Raw genomic sequence first — 22,636 nt, forward strand, 5'->3', positions numbered from 1 at the left:
ATGAAGAAATATTTTGCATCAATTTGTTACTAAAGAATACAAGCACAAGCACCGATGACAATCCCAACCAAGTTACACTGATAAAAATCCCAACCCAAATTACTGTTTTATTTAGAATTTATTTGTACAAAAGACATGTTTTCCTCATCGATTCACACCTTTTTAAATATTTTTCCTTTCTTTTTTCGTCTAAGAAACAAATTCTTTGTCACATGATCCACTCTTTCAAATGAAACCCTCACACATACATACTAAATCTTCTTGCATAGACCTAAGTCACAGAAAACGTGCTTAAATAGCAATGTAATGAGCTAACAATTTTGAGGGGGCCAGCCATGGCATGTGGGGTAAAATTTGGACCTTTTCGTACAAAAAATCTTATTTTGCGATAGATTTGGACAGAATAGTCATAGAATAAAACCATCTCCACTATTTTCCTTCCCTTTTCTTTCTCTTTCTCCTTTTATTTTTTGGTCGCAAAAATTTGGGGTAGGACACCCTAGCCCCCTCCGCTATCATCTGCACGCCATTTTTTTAAAACAAACCTCATCCGCTCTTTATACGAGAGAGGGCTTATATGACTAAAGTTCGATTCGTTTACAGTTATTTCATAATCAATTACATACGAGCATATTTGTTTCAAACATGGTTTAAGAATAAAGTGCCAATAATTACGGGGATAGCATATTTTTTAAAAACTTATTAATGTCTGCTTGTTTGTTTGGGAGTTTTTTGTTTTATATGGAGTCTGAGATGTCGATATTTACCATTTTCTCTTGAGGATGCTTTGCGATAGCTCATGGGCAAGAAGCTTCTCTCGTCCAAACTGGCACATCGTCTATAAAACAAAATTATTCAATATTACTCGTTAAATCAGAGAGTCGGAAGATCGTATGCAGATCATATATGGTTTCCTGTCGGTTCAAGTATGTTGCGTACATAGTAAAAAAAAAATAGTCAAGATAAAAATCATGAATGAATACGAAAATCACATTCCTTTTCGTATTAAAAGTATACAGTACTACAAAGCCTCACAAGATAATTTTCTGCCTTAGTATTTGTCGAAGATAGCAAAGCACAGTACATGTACCTACAATTGTAATTTTTCATTTTCCAAATATCGACATACATCTGCTTAATTAGTAAAATGATTTTTTTGTGAGAAAATTCAATTTTTTGGTGAAATCAGTTTAAATAAGAAGATGACATAATATGAATTCTATTTGCTCACTCACCCTTATAGCAAAGTATCGATACTCGTTTACTTTCGTTGACTCGTCGTCTGGCCCTGGATCAACGTACTGATATTCATACTTCACCTACGCACAGAAAAATAGATGCATGTAATACTAATGATTTATTTACCCGGGGTAAATGATCAATGTTTATGTTTATATATTTATATCTATTTTACTATTTTATACTGCAGTTATATTACTGCTCTACCAGCGAACTGTGCATAACATACTGTTATCATCCTTCTTCAATCTAAATGTTGAGTGCCTAGCAAGAAGGCATAATGTCATTTTTTAAAGTCTTTGGTTTGACTCGGTCGAGGATCGAACCTACGACATCCCGTTCATAGGGAGGACGCTCTACCACTAAGCCCATATGCCCGGTACTTCTTAAATACTCGGGAGATCGAACCCACGACCTCCAGTCCACGAGACAGACGCTCTGCCACTGAGCGTCAGATGTCAGAACCATAATTCTGCATGGTTAGCTTTCCGAAGAGTGCTCAGCTATAACGTTATTATCATTACATTATAGTTTAAATATATAGAGATGCACAACACAATGTACATCATGCCAATTAGCTTGTGATTCATAATAATGTATTTTAAAGACGACTCGGCGATTTAAAATGATTTATAGGTCGGCGAACAAAGCCAGGTCATGAAGGTGTTTGTAATTTGGAATGGCGCGGTTGACGAGGTGATACGTCACAATGGCGCGCCAGACTGTATGGTTTATGCGCACAATGACAATAATTTGTACTGGGCGCAAGAGCGCGCAAGATTTGGCGCGCGCGCCTAGGTGGAGGCGCGAAAATCCTTCATTTTAGTCTTGGCTTTCAACGGAGATGAACGTCCAAAATATTCGCTTGTAATTTTTCTTACGACCTTGCATTTTTGAAGACGTCGTAATCTACAAAGAACAACGAAATCTACAAGAATTTTTTGTTGAAACCATCATCGATTGGGACTCACAACAAATTCGCTTATGAAGCTGTAAATGCAGTCCGAATTACTTGATGATACTCTATATCTTGCCTGGCCTAACAGTAACAATTATAACTCGTCTGCTTTGACTTTGAACCAAGTTTAATACGACGGGGAGCGACCGTATCGATTACTAGTATATGTTAACAGCAGTCAGCAGATCGGCTGGGCCCTAACTTTGAGCTGTTTGGTTTCAGCAACGATGGGAACGAATTATGAGAATGTGACTCAAGCTGCTAGGTGGAATTCAGTTCATTCGGCTTTTCATAAGCCTGGAATTTTTATTGAGTCTGAGAGTCTTGTCGTTAACGAGCAGGATTCGGGACTGGCAACAGCCAACAAAACATTTGAGTACGGGCCCTGGCACAAGGTTAGAGACTAGGTCTAGGCCTACATTGGCAACGAAATCATGCATATAAGTTAGACATTGTCGGCGACGCCATGATACAGTCGACTATGATTCATAATGATCACCCAATGATATGACCATGAGTATTGAATGTTTGTCGGAAGTCAGAGGTCCTACTCCTGAGTCCGAGCTCTCGAGACTGCTTGTGGGAGGTGAGGCGACGGTCTGGATTGGCAGACGGAACGGGGTTCTCGTGGTCGGTACCACTACCAGACAATTCACAAGTTCCAGTCTCTACAAGACCTAGCCTATCCGGTGAGTACGAAGCAGGAATAGATCTAGGCTAGACTCAGTCTAGATTTAGGTCTACGGTTTAGTGTCAAATGGTATAGGCCTAGTGTAGTAGGTCTAACGTTAGACCTAACGTTAAGCCTATTGATGTAGCCTAGTGCTAACTTAGAGTAGAAGTTAGGCTTAAATGAATCGTATATTAGAAGAGGCCTGCTTTGTAACGAGCAGGTAGGCCTGTCTAACGTTAGGCCTGGCTTTAGATTTCGAACAAAATCATGTTCTTATTGGTCAGGAGTTAATAGGCTCTGAGTCCTTTTCATTTCAATTTCATGGCCCGTCAACCCCCCCCCCTGGTTTTCACGTTAGAACGCGAAGATCCTATTACCAATCATAGGCCAGGCATAAAGACTAGTTAAGGTAGTCAGGCAAACATGGTTCGATGGGGGGGGGGGGGGCTATTTGGCTTGTTAACACAATTGGGGTTTAGATTTGAATGTAGGTCAAATGTCAAGCCATAATAAGACATAGGCCTAGCTTGGACTTGGCCTGGAATTAATAATTTTAAATTTGGTCCAAGCGGTTTATACGATCATGATGGAAAAGGGAGGGGTTATCGTCATAATTCAAACACGGGCCTAGGCCTGTTCCTACTTGACGACTTGTTTTAGTGTCTGAACTAGGTCACTAGGTGTGTCATGGTGATTTTTAAAATGAGTTCAACAATTTTAACGTTAATTACCGTATCGTACTAGGTGTAGGCCCTAGTTCATGGCTGTGGTTGATATGGATGTAAATACATTTTCACAGCCGGTGGTTTGGAAATTGGGGTTAGTATCCTCAGTATATGCCTACGTTGAGGTTCTAAAGTTTCGGCCAGAATCGATGTAGGCCTATATTTACGATGGAAAATCAAAGAAAAATGAAGTCTATAGAGGCCGATATGAAATTGGTTCTAGCATTACAGCTTATTCTAGGCCTAGTGATGGGCTAGGATAAGATCTATTTAAGACCATGATTAATTTTAAGCCGCCGTTTTTGGCAAAAATGGTGAGAATAACAGAGGGTCTACTAGTGATTGGCAAAAAGTTCGAACTTTTTCGGTATTGATAAATAACTGAGTGAGAAATGTCACTTTGTTTTAAATTTACAAGTAGTCTACTACTAGTACAGGTACTCGGACTACAATTTAATGGTGACACCACAAAGGAAATTAGGCTAGGTTCAACGTTAGATCTACTTACAGTAGACGCGGTTTTACATGTCTGTTTTGGGAATAAATCAGCTGGTTCAGTTAGGCCTATAAAAGTAGTATTTGACCTCTGTGACTTTTTCTGGATATGGGCCAGCATGAGCTGTGTTCTCGGTCTAAAAATTATGTGGATAGACCGGTAGTGGAAGAGCTTATACTAGATATGTATACGTCTACTCAGTTTTTGAATGAACATCTACAGACTGCGACGGGCATGATATTATTGTTGAATCAGTCACTTGAAAAGTAGCGGATGTGGCTTAGCATTATGACATGTGATTGTATGGATTTCTTACAGTCTTTTAAAGGAAAATAACTAGAGTTTATAGTATTGAAAATAATACTATTTATTGCTGATGTTGATGATACAGTGTGATAATGATTATACATTAAATATAAATACCTCCACCTTGCACCAAGCAGTTCTGTTTATACATTTACGCCTTGAAAGGGGTTGGTTTTTGGAATTCACTTTGCATGAATTGAATGCCGATGCTTGGTGGAAATGTGAGCTTCACGTTTCGAGGAAACATGGTACACGTAAAAGTAGACTTACCATGCACATAATAGTCGGATGTAATTTCGAAATAGCTTGGAATCCCCAAATTAGTTTAGATTGAAGTCAAGGGGTTCAACGAGCAGTTTGTTATAATATTATAGGCCTCCTAATAGTAATAAGAAACCTTTATGTAATAGGAGTCGTTTATGTGCGATGATTTTGTGTGGATTTTATTTTGTGTAAAAGAAATAGAAATGCTTAGGCCTTATTGGAATTGAATTTAATTACTGGTTATATAGCGCTTTATATCAACCTCGAAGTCGAACTGCTCAAAGCGCTTCACAATTGAACCTAGTTGCACCTCATGGTTCAAGGTATATATCAAATAGGCCTATTTGGCTGGTCAATGATTCGAACTGAGATAATATCGATAATATCATTTTAAAAAGAATGATAATTATTATAGATTTGGTATAAATGATCAAGGCGGCAAATACAATAATAAATAATGATGAGGAGTTAATTCCTGGAAAGCATTGAGTGTAAATGTCATGTGTGGGAAAGTCTGAAATCTTGTAGATGCACCATGCTGTCATTTCCCCCCTTTGCTTTCGGGGGACACAATACGGATGCCTTTAATGCAATAAGCCATGTAGGTAAACTGGCCAATCAAACGAAATTTACCGATTGCACAATCAGGAACCAGGTTACAAAAGTACATCTTCTTTTTTGGAATTGTACAGCGTGTGAAATATTTTGTTGGTGGCCCGTTGAGTATGAAAATGTTTCCAATGGGCTGGATGCAATAATTTGGCTCGATTATTTCTGCAGTGATATAGAGGTAAACTGAATACTGAAATAATAATGATTATATATTTCAAAATAATAAAAGTTATAGTCATTTGGAACAGATTATTTGAAGCTTAATCTGATTTTGACATATTGTCTAAGTTGCGACACGCACATGTATGCAGATGATATTGCATCGCTGGTTGGGGTTGTACTGTAGGGAATTGGAAAATTAAAGTTAAAAATGAAACATAAGGAGCAGGACTACTGATTATTCCGTGAAAGCGGTTTTCAGATGTTTCGGGAAGCTGCTCCTTTCGTGTTAAGCTCATAATTGAGTGATAAATTGAAAGGGAAAGCAGAGGGACAAACCCGTTTTGGTACGAGATACAGATTTAGGTGTTCTGCCCAGGCTTTTTTCTTGTTTTCTTTTGCAGAGTCGGCTCTTTGGATAAAATGGATTCAAGCTGACTACTGCGAGGCAAGGTAGGCTGGCAGGAAAGTTTGATGACAATTGGACCTACTATAGTATGACCTAGAACGCTCCAAGTCTGGCTGCCAAAGAGTTTCCCTTTGGTTGGATCTAGTTCCTGACCAGATAGCCTAGAGTCCATGGTAATGGATGTCAATTTTGGCGTTAATACGCTCTTGTAATAAATAGAAATGAACTGGGTATAGCCTGAGAACTATGCTGCCGGAAATTACCCTAATTGGAGCAGTGGTCAACGTCTTCATCTTCATATAAATAATTTACCGACAGGTGTGGATTTATAATACGTAGTCCAAGGAATAGAGGTTTTCTTCAGTCAAAAAAACTGGTGAACAAACATCTTAGCCTTCAAGGAACAGTATTGCAGCAGGGAAAACCAATTTCATGTTTGAAACATCATGATACAGTGGGCTATCTTGAATAATGAGTCCATGATATGAGGATGAATTCATTATGATTTCAATTTCAGACTTTTTATGAGGTCCTCCATATTGTTCACTTGGAAGGGATTGGAAATTGAACATATGAAGAAAGCCCTTTGCCCCTTTGTGCTTTTGCCAACAAGAATGTAACATATTATTTAGGACAAATCTATATATATATATATATATGCATGTATGAATGAATAAGGCACTTCAGATTTTATTCATTATCCTTTGAAGGACTACTCGTCGGATGTTATTTTATTTTTGAAATAAACAATTATTTCATGGATGTGGTGAAGATGATAAGACAAAAAGTCAGTCATGTTTTACGTCGATATGTGAATACATGATAATCGAAAAATGAAACATCCCCGGTAAAATTCCAGTTTATGTTAACTGGTTCTTAGTTTAGCTGCATGAGGAGTGTAGCTCTAACGGAGTAGTCCTGATCCGGAAGGTTTCATGTTCAAATTTGTTTTAGTGCCTTCAATTATCATGGTTATACCCCATGGGTTATATGGGGTTATTCTGTGGATGTTACTCTAGTTTTCAGTTTCAGTTTTTATTTTATCTCATTTCCAACAGAACAGTATTCAAAATCCATTATAACTCAGGAATGGTATGATGTGTGTTTGTTGGCATTAAGAGTGAGGTGACTAACTAAATGCTGGGGTTGGATTTTGATGATCGATTGTCCACAATTGAATTATTTGTGTGCATAGGGTTAAATCATGCACTGTTTAAAATGGCAAATGGGGCAACAAGAAAGTGGCAGTACCTCATGCAATGCTGGTTTAGCAACGTTGGGATGCTAGTATGTGTTATCTACATGATCAAACTGATCGATGGCATTCTGCCATCAAATTAATTTCAGTACCTTCAGTTATCATGGTTATACCCCATTGGTTATATGGGGTTATTCCGCGGATGTTACTCACGTTTTCAGTGTCAGATTTTATGTCATTTCCAACAGAACAGTATACAAAATCCATAAAAATACAATTATAACTCAGGAATGGTATGATATGTATTTGTTGGAATTAAGTATGAGGTGACTAACTAAATGCCGTGGTTGGATTTTATTGATCGATTGTCCACAATTGAATTATTTGTGTACATAGGGTTAAATCATGCACGGTTATAAATGAAAAACGGGGCAACAAGAAAGAGGCAGTACCTCAGTGCGGCATGCATTGCTGGTTTAGCAATGTTGGGATGCTAGTATTTGTTAAGTATATGGTCAAACTGATGGCGTTCGGCCACCATTGATAACTTATCAAAATTAGTGATGCAAAGAATTTCAATTTTGAAGCTTGCAATAGATTTGTATCAAAACCATGATACTTAAACTAGCATATTATTTTGTCTTCCTTCATACATGTATGTTTTGCTTAGTTTTGTGCATGGTAATCAGATTTTAATTGTGAAGGAAGTTCTGACACGGTTATGTTTAAAGTATTTCTATTGGGAGATTTTTTCCAACAACTGAATATATTGAAGTGTTTTTCATGCTCTCATTATACTTGAGATGGATATTTGAATTGAATATTTCTATCTGGTTTTGGAATGCAATAAGTGAAATATTCATGTGCAAGGTATTTGTCATTTCATGTTGGTTTAAAAGGTGGCTGGTATGTTGGTCTATGATAAAAAGCAGGTATACTTCAAAGAAAATTATCACTCTTATATCAGCCAGACAATTGAAAAATAACTAGAGGCAAAGAATGTCAGCCTTCAGGTAATTGTGTCATGGAAGACAGCGACATCATGGCTGTACAAAGATGTATATTTTAAATTCATTTAAATTTATTAATGGAGGGCTTGGAGGCCTACTTGGCAACATATGCATGATAACTGATTTAGCTTGGCCAGCTAACGTAAGACTGGACTCAATCATGAATGAAGGCTTAAAAAATGAATAAAGTGTTTTGGCGGCCGATCATATATATAAAATATATTCTCGTTTGGCGGTAATTTGTCAAATTATGCCGCCTAAACACTGTTGTCATTAGATATATTGGCATGGCATATGTTCTTTAACAAGGTGTTTAAATCAGTGAATGATATTTTCGCCTCTAGTTATTATATTTTCCACTTTGATGCCATGTACGTTGATTAATATTTCATATTGAATCGGGTCCTCATTCGGTACCTAGACGAAGGGGATTTATTTATAACTTTACATAGTACTTTAGCAACGCAATTGTAATTTGAATGTAAGGGTGTCACGCTCGAACTTTCAGTTTAGGCCTCACCTGATCTCATAGGCGGGGAGGCTGGTAGTCTGTATACATTTATAGATTTATTTATAACTTTACATAGTATTTTAGCAACGCAATTGTAATTTGAATGTTAGGGTGTCACGCTCGAACTTTCAGTTTAGGCCTCACCTGATCTCATAGGCGGGGAGGCTGGTATTCTGTATACATTTATATTTTTCGTGAAATTTAGGCCTCACCCAAGTTCTCATGCGGGAAGGCTGGTATATGTATATTATATGATATAAGTATGCCATCTGTAATCCACCGATTTGCCGATAGCTCATACATGTAGTTAATAGCTGTCCTGGTATTCCTGTCCGGCTAGCAGAGAACCAGTGGGAAAGCAGCCGCGATATTTAACGTTGAATTTTCTGGGAGGGGGGCCTTCTAGCCGGGGGTTTAACCCCCCTTCGGGGAGCTAAACCAAGGCTATCGGTTGGTTCCAGACATACATGAATGTAAGTCTCTAATCAGAGGTATTCATATACATGTTTTATATTTATGTGATTGTGACACCAGATTCGGAAAAGCGTTCATCTCTATTGAATAAAGCCACGACATAATCGCATATTATTTGGTTTTGTCATTTTGTTTGCCGAGTATAATGTATTTTAAAGACGACTCGGCGATTTAAAATGATTTATAGGTCGGCGAACAAAGCCAGGTCATGAAGGTGTTTGTAATTTGGAATGGCGCGGTTGACGAGGTGATACGTCACAATGGCGCGCCAGACTGTATGGTTTATGCGCACAATGACAATAATTTGTACTGGGCGCAAGAGCGCGCAAGATTTGGCGCGCGCGCCTAGGTGGAGGCGCGAAAATCCTTCATTTTAGTCTTGGCTTTCAACGGAGATGAACGTCCAAAATATTCGCTTGTAATTTTCCCACCTCCTCCCCAACAACCACCCATGTAAACGTTACGTTTGGGTCAAATAATGTTGTTTAAACACATGCAATTGAGAAGGTTGAGAATGAAGATACTCTATAGGTATCATTCACAGTTGATTTATGTTTTATTGGAGTGTATAGCTCGTTCTGAATGGAATAATGAATGTACAATGGTCAGATAATAAATTGGACATTTGAATTATTTTACTTACATGAATTTAATGTTGATTTATATAACGAAACACGAATTCAAATCCGGGGGCAGTTTGCCTGGTCGCACATAGAAACAATACAAAGATCGTCGTGCATTTAGAAATGTGGGCCGTAAGGGAATTTTATCCTTCTGATCTATTTTGGTCTGTGGTCAGGTGGGTTTTCGCCCTTACACGTTTTTGGGACTGGGTGTTCGTTATATTTTGGTAATTCTCATGAATTGAGTTGTCATATTATTGGCATGGCATATGTTCTTTAACAAGGTGTTTAAATCAGTGAATGATATTTTCGCCTCTAGTTATTATATTTTCCACTTTGATGCCATGTACGTTGATTAATATTTCATATTGAATCGGGTCCTCATTCGGTACCTAGACGAAGGGGATTTATTTATAACTTTACATAGTACTTTAGCAACGCAATTGTAATTTGAATGTAAGGGTGTCACGCTCGAACTTTCAGTTTAGGCCTCACCTGATCTCATAGGCGGGGAGGCTGGTAGTCTGTATACATTTATAGATTTATTTATAACTTTACATAGTATTTTAGCAACGCAATTGTAATTTGAATGTTAGGGTGTCACGCTCGAACTTTCAGTTTAGGCCTCACCTGATCTCATAGGCGGGGAGGCTGGTATTCTGTATACATTTATATTTTTCGTGAAATTTAGGCCTCACCCAAGTTCTCATGCGGGAAGGCTGGTATATGTATATTATATGATATAAGTATGCCATCTGTAATCCACCGATTTGCCGATAGCTCATACATGTAGTTAATAGCTGTCCTGGTATTCCTGTCCGGCTAGCAGAGAACCAGTGGGAAAGCAGCCGCGATATTTAACGTTGAATTTTCTGGGAGGGGGGCCTTCTAGCCGGGGGTTTAACCCCCCTTCGGGGAGCTAAACCAAGGCTATCGGTTGGTTCCAGACATACATGAATGTAAGTCTCTAATCAGAGGTATTCATATACATGTTTTATATTTATGTGATTGTGACACCAGATTCGGAAAAGCGTTCATCTCTATTGAATAAAGCCACGACATAATCGCATATTATTTGGTTTTGTCATTTTGTTTGCCGAGTATAATGCATACTTAAACTCGTGAATTTAAACTTGAGCTAACATGGATACAGTAGATTTGCCTCTTCATGATGATTGAGACCCCTCAGCTGTCATTCGCTGTCTCAAAGTTCCAATTGTAATTGATGAATACACACACTTACACAATACGATGAACTCTGTGTATTCTTGTATGTCTTATGTACGCATCGGTCCATGACCAGGAGCGCGACGTCGGGGAGCTTTTCGATCAGGGCCTTCATGGGCGAGGTCATCAATTCATCCCGACTCTGCATCGCGATTCTCCAGCTGATCAATGAAATGGATGAGGGATTATTTTTTATTTCACTTAAAAACCTTCATCAATATAATAATGATAATAATTGTGAAGCGCTTTTAACAGTCGTAGATTGATAAAGCGCTATATAAATGCCAATTATTATTATGTTTATTATCAATATCCAACTACTCGCCAAAGATGTCAATATCAACTTAAAGGATTAATATTATATGGTTGCATTGATGTATTGCCAATCGATATTTGTAACAGTTACTGTTTGTTTTCATAATTCTTGAAAAGCATAAACATAAACAAACATAATCTAGAATGTCCTTTCTGAAGTCCTGAAGATAATAAAAATAACGGTAACAAAATTCCGCTTTTACATTGGTCTTACTACATCGGAACGACGTCTCTAAGCGCTTTACAGATATATTATCCCGGTCATCAGATCCTGGCATGCCCGCAAACAACGTATGTACTTTCTCCACTCCCTGTGGAGCATTTCAATAAGAGTGGTAAAACAAAATGAATTTCTAGGCTTCATGTTTAACACGGTTAAGTATCGAAACTTATTGGTAAATATTTAGAATTTACGACGATAGAACAAAATCAAAGCTTTAAACAAAACAATTTTAGGGTGAGAGTCAGGAGATGCAAAATGACATACTTACTCTTTGCTTTTGATGATAGCCGCAGCAATCTCTCCCTGTTCTCTCTCAATGGCTAGCTCAAGAGGGGTGAAACCTTCGTTGTTTGATGCTGATTGGTCAGCTCCAGCTCGGATTAACAAGTTAGCTGCTGCTATATGACCAGCATCACAACACACATGAAGAGCAGTATTCTGTTTAATAATTATTAATGATGATAATAATTAAATGGTGGTGATGATGATGATGATGATAATGATGGTAATAACAATGATAATAATAATAATAATAATAATAATAATAATTTAATAACAATAACAACAACAGCAACAATTACAATAAAGATAATTATAGTAATTACTTCACATCTAACGTAGATTCGGTTCACCATAAAATCACCTGTCCTCTGCTAAGAAGTTGACCGCTCTAAAATGCCGATATCTTCCTTATTCTTTTTTAGCTAAAATTGACAGAGAATTTGGCTTATATTTGATTTCAATTTTAAAAATCTCTTCTTCTATATAGACGTTTTTAATGAAGATAGTAGATGAAAGCCAAATATATAAAATGAGTTTCCTTCGTCATTATTTCGACATGTAATCTAATGTATATTATATATATATATATATATATATATATATATATATATTCCTACCGATAGCCTCTCATTAGCAGTAACTTTCCAGTGATCATAATTATTGCATATGCTCATAAGCTGTACTGAGAAAAAAAATCAAATTACAGAGTCAAATGTGGACATAAATTATTTTATGTGAACAAACGACTGCACCTTTGTATTTGTATTCACAATTAAGTAAAATTGTGCTTACCCTTTCTTTATCAATGGCATGGATGTCGCAGTTGTGTTCGATGAGGATACTCATTGTTTCTACGTGGTCGTTAATTGCCGCTAGCATCAGCGCCGTCCGATTCTCATCGTTTCTGTATAGAGTATCAACAAGTTTAACAGATAACAATTATATCGTGTAGGCCTATTTGATTTAATAGCTAAACTCAACAGCTCAAGTCTTTTCATCTTTAGATAACACTATTATTCATAAACCAAGGAAATTTATTTAGATTAAAGGTAGGTCATTAGAAATCCAAGCATACTTTGTTAAAATCCGCCAAAAAGTAAACGAATAAAGTAAAAATTAAATTAAATCTCCGATTAAAAGTTATGTTTTGAAGATGTTTCCGCAATCTTGCTTAGCTTTATGAAAAAGATAACGAGACCAAGCAAACACTAAAACAAATTGCAGTTCATACTTTTCAAAAAGAAAATAATTTCCTATGTTTTGAACAAAATATCGAAAAGAAAGTCATTCAAGGGTTGCTTACACATTGGAGATGTCGGCACCCATTTTGAGGAGTTTTCGGACCATTTCATGTCGACCGTAAAAGCAGCTTGTTAATAATGGTGTCATTCCATCACAGTCATCCTCGTTCAAGAGCATTGGGGTGTGGTCCAATAACTGCTCTACACAATTTACGAATCCCGCTCTAGTCATGAAAAGGGTAATATAAGAATTTATGAGCAGGAAAGTAAAGAAAAGACAGGAAAAGGGGGAAAGGCACAAGGCAAAAGCCCCCCCCCCAAAAAAAAAAAAATATAATAATAATAAAAAAATAAATAAATAAATGAAAAAAATATAAAATAAAAAAAATTAAAAAATAAATAATAATAATAATAATAATAATAAATGAATAAATAAAAGATACAAAATATAAAAATAAAAAGAATTATATTAATAATAATAATAAAAGAATAAATAAATAAAATAAAAATAAGGTAATAACTTCTGTATGGCACCTTTTTTAATCGATTCTCTGATTGACGGGGCTACGCTGTCTAAATAAAGCTTCATGGGTACGGTAGACTCCATCTGTGATAGCTCATTATTATTGTTTTTACTGTTTTATGTTTTTTAAGTACATTCTTTTGGTTTCATTTTCTACATCACACCTCATCCTATGAAGCCATGTTGAGCAAGGCAGATCAAATTCTTAGAAAGTCATTTTATGTACTTGATAAACTGATGGTAAACATTGAAAAGGGTGACTTACTGAGATGCGATGTGCACTGGGGTTTTGCAGAGTACATCGCGTACATCACCCTCAGCCTCGTACTTTAGCAACAGTTTTATCATCTGAAATCATTGAAGGAGAAGAAAGTGTTAATTGTGGTTATTGTTTGCAAATTGATACATGATTAAATAATAATAATAATAAACTATAGCATATATTTTATATAACTGCAGGTACAATAAGTATAAAATTCATCTTAATTTGAACACTGAAAAGAGCCTTCTAACATTAGAATTATGTTAATAGAACTAAGTATTTTGAAGAGCAGGGTGAAGGTGGATGCATTAATGTTAAATGTTTTTGTAAATACACCTTGCTTTTATGAATCGTGTTTTATGAACAAACACCTTGTGTCTAGTAACGCCCGCAGTAATGCCCGTATGATTTGCATTTTTGTCATTGAGGAACAGCTCAGCTTAAGGAGATGAAATGTGCTTACATCAACATTTCCTGATTCAGCGGCATAGTGGAGAGCCGTCTGATCGTTTTCATCGATTTCATTCCTGAGGTCGTATCCGCCATGTTTGAGAAGGAACTCGAGGAAACCCAGGTGGTCCATCTCAGCTGCCCAGTGCAAGGGAGATTTGTGATGCACGTCAAAGACTGTAGAATCAAAACATTACAAGAGTGATACTGTTGGATTTTCAAGACAGCAAAGGAAACACAGACCCCTTCCAGAGCAGAAAGTAGGCCTCTAGGAGCCTTATTTTCCCGGTTTTGCCCAAAATATTTTTCAGGTACCGAGTAAGGAGACAGGATACACGAAGGGAAATTTTATGACGGTAGGTTGCTGAACGAACTTTGGAAACCCAACTGCCCAATTAGAGCATCCACACCCCAGATATCACTTGCAATGTATAGCCATTGGCACACTTGGGCCCACTAACATAAACCTTAGCAATCGATCATAGGGCTGATTTCTATTCTTGATTGCATTGATTAGTGTGTATGATCAATGGTAAAAGTCAGATTTATGATCAATCGCTAAAGCTTTAAGTTGCGGGGCCCAGGGGCCGTTTCTTGTGGTAACTGATATTCACCATTAAATGTTCATTGGTGATTATTGAACGCGTAAGAAAGGTTCACCGGTCGTTCTTAATGTCTCTCTTAACTTACGAAAAGCTTTATGAAACACCCACCTGTTCAACATTCAAGGAATATAGAGGACAGCCTCATTTTGTTCGCAGATTAAACGCTGTTTCGTTTGGATAATGTCATGAAAATAGAACGCACGGATTGTGGTAGTATTATAGCATTCGCAAATCGATTATTTGGCTGGAATCGCGTTGTTCTCCGATTCCGTCTCCTGTCGTGAAATAAGAAGCTCAATCTGTATACGGTCATCCGGAAATGCCATTGTCTTCAGCGGTGTCACATGTTATTGTGAATCCTGCTCCATCCCCGGTATAAGGATTATCATCATCATTACCACCATCACCATGATCATTATCATCATCACAATCTGCATTATCATAATCTCTATTTTGTACAACCACCACCGTCAACCATCATCATGATTATCATCATCACAAACGTCATCATCATCATCATCACCGTCATCATCACTCTGAGTCCGACGCCAATTTTCTGTTAATCCTTCTCCTCATCATCTCAATCCTCTACCATATTGCAATGATCTTCATCATTACTTACCGTAGACATTTGCTCCCCGAGTCAGAAGCAGTTCACCAGCAGGTACGTGGCCCTTCCACGCTGCGCAGAGTAATGGGGTAAAACCGTTATCATCCATATCATCAATCATGGCTCCTTCGTGAATGAGTAGAGCCATCGACTCCACGCGGTTGTATACTGCAGCCCTGCATGAGGAAACAAATCTTCTTTAGAAAATTCAATACAAATTCAAAGCGATGCTCGATGCTCGTAATGGAGAAGAAAACAAATAAACCGAGAGTCCCGGCCGAGAGTGTTTCATACAGCATGTGGTGATGTCCTCATCAAATCAGATAGGCCAAGTGTTGTTTGACTCTGTAAGTTTTGAGAACCCAATGTCAAATTCGGCTCCCAAAGAATTGCTTCAAACATAGCTAACAGAGTCAATCACAAGTCCCAAAAATTAAGTCATTTAGAGACCCTTTCTGTATTGGGCCTCAGGACACCTCCTGATATTAATGTCGGGTTTAATACAAAAGGGGACTCAGAGGCCAATGTGTGTCAAATTTCTTAAAGCTTGCCACGCTATAGCCTTATCTATATATCTTTATCCTTTTGTATTTCTTCCTTTAAAGGAAACTTGTCTTTAGATATGTATCACCATTACTAATCTGCCCCACCATAAATTTGACATAAATAGTGAGAATGAAGAAGAAAAAATAAGTTGTATGGTACCAATTCATATAGGACAAAAAACATAAATCATTCACCGATGTTGGAAAAAATAATTCGGAATCCCGTTTCATTTTTAATGTGGGGGGGGGGGCACTGTAGGCTATCATTCGTTTTGTCTATAAATGAACGCATTCCAATAATAAGGATTTGATAGGTAGTTCTATAGTGTAGTAGGTTTCACGGTACACCATGTATCTTTCTTGGGCATATGTTGGTCCTGAAAAGGATCACCCAATCTCGACGTTTCGACAAGTGTGTTCTTGTCGTCCTCAGTTCTACCTATGTAATGGTGTCATGCCTTCAGCATCCTTCATGTCGATGTCGGCTCCGTTCTCGATCAGCTGCATAACCGTGGTCGTAGCCCCGTTCATTGCCGCAATGTGGATCGGAGTCATTCCATTCTTCTTTCTAACGTTCACGTCGACACCCTCATCGAATAGACGTTGGATGACCTTGTCAAATATAGAGATTTGATGAAGATATGAATCATAACAATTTCAAAAGTTAGTTTGTAGTTTCGTGGATACTTATTATCGAAGGGACTTTTTTTCATTCCCAAATATCACTAGGGCTACACGAAACTGATATTCTCTTAATTTCTGAAACGTAACTGATTAATTTCGATTGAGGGGCGTAGATGCATGGTATTCCAAATGTGTGTCTAGTATTGGCTGGTATCTTATGCAGTAGTTTATTTCCAAAAGAATGTTTGTTCACAGTGCAGTATTATAAACATTTGTCTTAACTTTAAGTACAGTAATGGTAATGTTAATGGGCCGCGGAATCGAGGGTCTTGGAGTGCTTTTATAGCCACCTCCCCTCCCAACTTTTTTTTTAAATAAAAGTCTGCTGACCACCTTCCTTGATTGAGATTTGTACTAAGCAGTTACAGTTATTGTCATATTTACCTCTGTTTTTCGTTTCAACACTGCCAGATGTAAAGGTGTATTGCTCTCATTATCTTCATCCATCAGATAGCTTAATACAGGAATGTCTGTATTGCGGGCTGTGTATAGTAAATATAAGCTTAATATCGTCATATTAGTAATTGATTGTATATTGCATCAAACTTCACAAATACGGCTGCGGAAGTCCGAGACAGGAATATCTCGATGAAATGACTAATTCGGCTTGTTTGAAAAAGATTATCTCCGAACATGAAAATGGGAGAATATTTCCATCTTTAAGATGCCAATAACAATAAAACAAGATGTTGGGGTTGGCAAATTGCTCTTCCCTTAGCGTAATCAGATGGGAAATTAAGTTGTTGTTTTTTCATATTGAAAAAGGACTTATCGAGGGGGGAATCGAAAAACTCGGCCTAAATCCAAATTAGCCGTCACCCCTTAATCATATTCATATTTTCACAGCAGCAAATATAGAAAAAAGACCTTGAATTATTGGATCGATGTGTATTATTTCGCTCATGTTTCAAGTATCAAAACATCATCTTGAAAAAGCAAAACAAAATCATTCTATTGTTGCTTTGTCAGTAGCTCAGTGCTAATATAATTTATGTTAGTTATGCCCGCTTTATGGATATTACATCAAATACAATAATGCACTCAGACACTGGCGTAAAATCCGAGGGGTGAAACTGTTGTTCAGGGGGTGACCTATTGTGTCACCCCCCCCCCCTATTTGAAAAGTATGACGTCACGGACTTACGCCAATACAATCAGGTTACGTTAGAGTTACGTTTAAACACAGCTCAGGAAATTATGCTCAAGTCCAAAATGCTCTCTTCCGATTGTTTGAATACTGTGAAGTTTTTTATTGCAAGTCTTTGTGCCACGCTAATTTGAAATTGAAAGGGTTCTTAGTCAAAAATATCATAATTTTGTTTTATCAATAGATAATAGTACGCATGTACAGTTGTTGTAAACATGTTCGCTTCATGATTTTTCTGTAAATTGAATTGTTTTCGTGTTTGATTTTGAATAAAATCTTTCTATGAAAGAAAAAAAAAGTCTTTATGCCATCATTCCCATTACTTACCCTTCTCCAAGAGTAAGTCGATGAGCCCATTGTGACCATTCATCACTGCTTTCATCAAAGGGGTGTGGGAACCACCATCTTTGGCTCTGATATCGGCCCCATGGTCTACCTATTGGAAACAGTATAGATTGATCAGACAATGTGAATGCGATGAACTAATGTGACGCAATCCAATGACGCAAGAAAGCGTTATCATGATTATTGTATGGTGATTTGAAGTCAAGCCATGTAAGAGGATAGATATCATATGAAACAGACAACAATCATACAATTCGCTAGATGGTCGACGCATGCATCCACTTGATTTGTTTTTATGCATGCGTTGTATAGATTTATTGACCCACGCGCTGACTGGAATCAAAGTCAGCTTGAAACATTATTGCACTGCCCACTGTAAAAAGGCTGTTTACAATCTTAAGCACGTTGTTTACGCTCATCACTCTTACAACTATCATTTCAAGTTTTAAAGAAAAATCTGTTAAAAGTCTAAACAATAATAAATACATAAACAATTGTTTAAAGGCTAACAATATGTTGTTAGAGTGACGGGATTTAATAAACAACGTGCTTAAAACTTTGAATAGCGTTTTTATAGTGTGTATTTGTATAGCTTTTGTTCACCAGATGAGGGGCAAAGTATTCACAATGGCAACTAAGCAAGTAATACACACAGATCCGTTTTCTCGTTTAGGAAGATATCACGAGGTCTTAAACTATCTCAAAATTTATTTACCCATTCACACAATTGTCATTAAACATGTTAAATTTTGGAGTCATTTATAGAGCGTATAAATGTGTAGTTCACTTTGATTTAAGTAAGGAGAGGTGATATCTCCTTGATTTAAGATTGACCCCAAAGATCTCTAATTCATGATGACGTCATCAGTACACGATACCAGGGTTAAAGTGACGTACGTGTAACAAAGGGTTCACTCCAGTGTGAAAAAGAACACGGATACTATGGCATATAGGTAATAACAAATCGCTCAATCCTCTTAAGATCTGAAGGATAAAAAACTGAAAGGATAATTGGCGATTATTTTTGTTCCCCTCTAATTCAGCCAGATAAAAAAAATAGGTAGGACAATTCAAATCCGTGATCAGAAAACGAAAGCCAGTATTTTTAACACAGGAAGGACAGTGTATAGACGGACATACTGCGGGGGGGGGGGGGTACAGGGGCCATGAACGAGGTTACACAAAATATGAATAAAATAAGAATGCTGGAGTAATAAAATATCTTATATGTCAACATTATGATTTTATGGACAAATGAACGACAGAATGAAATGATTATTCATAGCTGTCCACGATTTTTGTTCAACTATTACTTCTACTACTACGACTACTACTACAACTACTACTCCTCCTCCTACTATTACTTTAGAAATAATGTTAATAATAATAATAATAATAATGATAATAATAATAATAACAGTAATAATAATAATGATAATAATAATAATGATAATAATAATTATAGCCATAAAAATAAGAAGAACAATAATGATATTGATAATAAAAATAGTAATAATTACTTTATATCTAACGTAGATTCGGTTCCCCATAACGTCACATGCCCTATTGGTTTACTCTATAAAATATTCCCCCTGTGTTAGCTTTCAAGCTTTCGAACAGATAATTATTATGATAATAACAATAATAAATACAATGACAACGTGACAACTGTAACGAAAATGAACATAAAATATAGAGCAATAACGACAACAAAAGCATGTTTTGATGTTTTTTCTTACGAGTAACTTGCAAACTCCCATGCTCCCTTTGACAGCCGCTAAGTGCAAAGGAGTGCAGTAATCCTTGTCTAATGCAAACACGTCCGCCTTGCCTAGCCGTAGTAGAACCTTAAAAATAAAAGATACATTATTCTTTCTGACATATTTCAGTAAAGATATAAAATGTATGAAATAAATGAATGAGAATGATAAAGGAAACTCTGGACTGTTTAAGTATATGATGCTGCGAGATAGTGTGTCTACAAGACACCAAGGACATTTGAACTCAGTTTTAGTTCCAGTAGCCCTTATACGATTCAAGGAAGATCCACTAAAGCCTCCAATGCCTACTGAATTCAGTAGGCATTGGAGCTTTGTCGGATCTTTAGTGTACTTTCATTTGATCATCATCGTGACATCTCTATTTGAGAACAGTATACGTGACAGTAGGTGTGACGACGCACGACGCCTCTCTATGCTTGATCCAAATTGTGCACTGATCTACCATTATTTTACCTGGCGATATGGTTTCGACACTGTTTAGTACCAGCAACAGCAGAAACATCAGCCGCATTCAACCTCATTATAATTAGTCCCAAAACTCTGAAATTTGTCACCACCACTGACATGTTCTATTAATCGTCATCGATATTACCTTCATTCCCATCGCTCAAAAGTCCATGCACGAATATAATGGTGACGAAAATGATCATCGTAATCATCGTCACCACAAATTTGTCTGATCATATATATAATCAGTATAATGTTATACTGATGTAAATCAGTATATTATTATTATCATCAGAATCGCCGACACCATTCTTATATTTTATTTTTAAATATTCATAAAACACAATAAAAATAATCAAGTTGTCTGAGAATTTGTAAATAAAAGAGGCAAAAAACGATGGCATGGACAATAATAAATAGAGAATTATTAAAATCCAGCATAAGAAATGGAAATTGGCGTCTAAATAATGATATTAAACAAAGTAAAATAATGATATTAAATAATGATATTAAACAAAGTAGAACTCTAAATAAGTTTTAAAAACTTCTGAAAGTTAAATTTTTCTCTCAGTATAAAAACTCCTGCCAATAGCACACTGTAGGTCACTATGATTTATAATTGTTATTCTAGTTTGCTTGTTTGTTTATTTTCCCTGTATTGGCCCATTGTTTCTTTTTTCTCTCTTTTTTGAATTGTATTTCAATTTTATGTATGTCTTATATTCATTTGTATTTAATTGTATCATGGTGGTGCCCCACCCACAATTTTTTTTAATGAAAACTTCCAGGGGCTCCCAATCCCATGTTTTTATCTAATTTGTATATACCTGTATTTTCATGATTGATTGAAATAAATTTTGAATTGAATTGTCTAAGGCTCATGATCACGGTAAGCATTAGATAGAGTTTCGTGTTCGCAACTGAATGTAATGAATAGGCCTACCTTAGAAGAGCCTGATTCACAGCAAAACCAATTTGTTCAATTTAATCAAATATGGTGTTGGCATCATTAATAATTAAAAAAATAGGGTTCACAGCACTAATATTGCCAACTGATTATAAATTTCAAGCTATGAGGAAACCAGGGCCCCGTCTTACAAAGAGTTACGATTGATCCAATCAACCATAACTATGGAAAGCCAGCAACGTCAACATCTAAAACACATAAGATAATTATGATGTTTATTCATACATTCATAGTTTTTGTTTTAATTCAGTGTGTTTCTCTTCGTTTACAAAGGACATTGTGCAAATTTCCTGAAGAAATATTATGTCATTGTTGGATTTCCATATACTTGTGGTTGATGGGATCAATCGTAACTCTTTGTAAGAGGGGGGTAAGAGGGGGCCCAGAACTTAAAAGTTTACAATCAATTGCTAAATGCCACAGCCCAATCAAGATCATTGTCGTATTGTTTCGCTAATTAGTCACAGTAACAAAAATGGGGCCTGGGTGACATTAAACCAAAAGCTTCCGTCTCCGTACATTGGCTCAACTCATGATAGTAAAATGTCAGAAACTGTTTAATAAATCCCAGGAAACGACGGTTATTCTTATCTAGGATGACATGATTTTCAAGCTTCTTATTCTTCTTTAATCTTCTCAACCTTAGCTTCTGATCTTGTTTTCTTGTTAGCTTTTACCATGATTACGTCTACGGTTCTTCAAGCGATTCATGGCAATGAAGTTTAACCTCAATTTGAAAAAAAAATCCTTGTTGCACACACGATTTGTTCAAAACAGACTAGAAACCAATCAAAATTCGAATTTCTTAATTTTTCTACATCGCAAATGTTTTCATTACGGGGGCTGCTAATTGTGCATCATATTAAAACTGGGAAATTATGAACATTACCTAAATATTTAACCAAACTTACCCGTGTGACTTCAACATGTCCCCTCCTCGCACTGATGTGGAGCGGTGTCATACCACCGGTGGTTCTTTTATTGACATCAGCGCATCGTGCTAGGAGGACGTGGGCGATGTCGGCACTGTTCATACGAGCAGCAGCATGAAGCGGGGTTGCCTTGACATGGAGCTCAATAACATCGACGCCTTGGGTGAAAAAATATCATTCTCTAGTTCCATATGTAACGGGTAAGTACAAAATATTATACATTTTGTTCTACTTTCATCATATTCATTCAATCGTCCAAATTTTGATAACGATGTTAAAATCAATCAATTCAATTAATCAATACAAAAAATCTATATTTTCTATATATATGTAACGTGAAAGCAACAAAAAATAATACATAATTGTTCTACTTTCATAATTTTCACTCAATCA

General features: G+C 36.6%; 1 protein-coding gene across 1 annotated transcript in view; it reads right to left on the reverse strand.

Moving 5' to 3' along the window:
* The window catches only part of LOC129269483 (transient receptor potential cation channel subfamily A member 1-like), a 44,288-nt gene that overhangs the window by 18,359 nt on the left and 3,293 nt on the right, over nt 1-22,636 (reverse strand). The window contains exons 4-17 of the mRNA XM_054906986.2: nt 22,223-22,401; nt 19,856-19,963; nt 18,099-18,207; nt 17,009-17,106; nt 16,380-16,552; nt 15,408-15,571; nt 14,194-14,357; nt 13,734-13,816; nt 13,008-13,169; nt 12,497-12,608; nt 11,691-11,860; nt 10,901-11,045; nt 1,236-1,319; nt 768-838 (exon numbers count right to left, since the gene is read on the reverse strand). Of these exons, the coding sequence (XP_054762961.2) occupies nt 768-838; nt 1,236-1,319; nt 10,901-11,045; nt 11,691-11,860; nt 12,497-12,608; nt 13,008-13,169; nt 13,734-13,816; nt 14,194-14,357; nt 15,408-15,571; nt 16,380-16,552; nt 17,009-17,106; nt 18,099-18,207; nt 19,856-19,963; nt 22,223-22,401 (1,822 nt within the window). The remainder of the gene's footprint in view (nt 1-767; nt 839-1,235; nt 1,320-10,900; nt 11,046-11,690; nt 11,861-12,496; nt 12,609-13,007; nt 13,170-13,733; nt 13,817-14,193; nt 14,358-15,407; nt 15,572-16,379; nt 16,553-17,008; nt 17,107-18,098; nt 18,208-19,855; nt 19,964-22,222; nt 22,402-22,636) is intronic.

The sequence above is a fragment of the Lytechinus pictus genome, chromosome 10 (assembly GCF_037042905.1).
Source record: "Lytechinus pictus isolate F3 Inbred chromosome 10, Lp3.0, whole genome shotgun sequence".
NCBI lineage: Eukaryota > Metazoa > Echinodermata > Echinoidea > Temnopleuroida > Toxopneustidae > Lytechinus > Lytechinus pictus.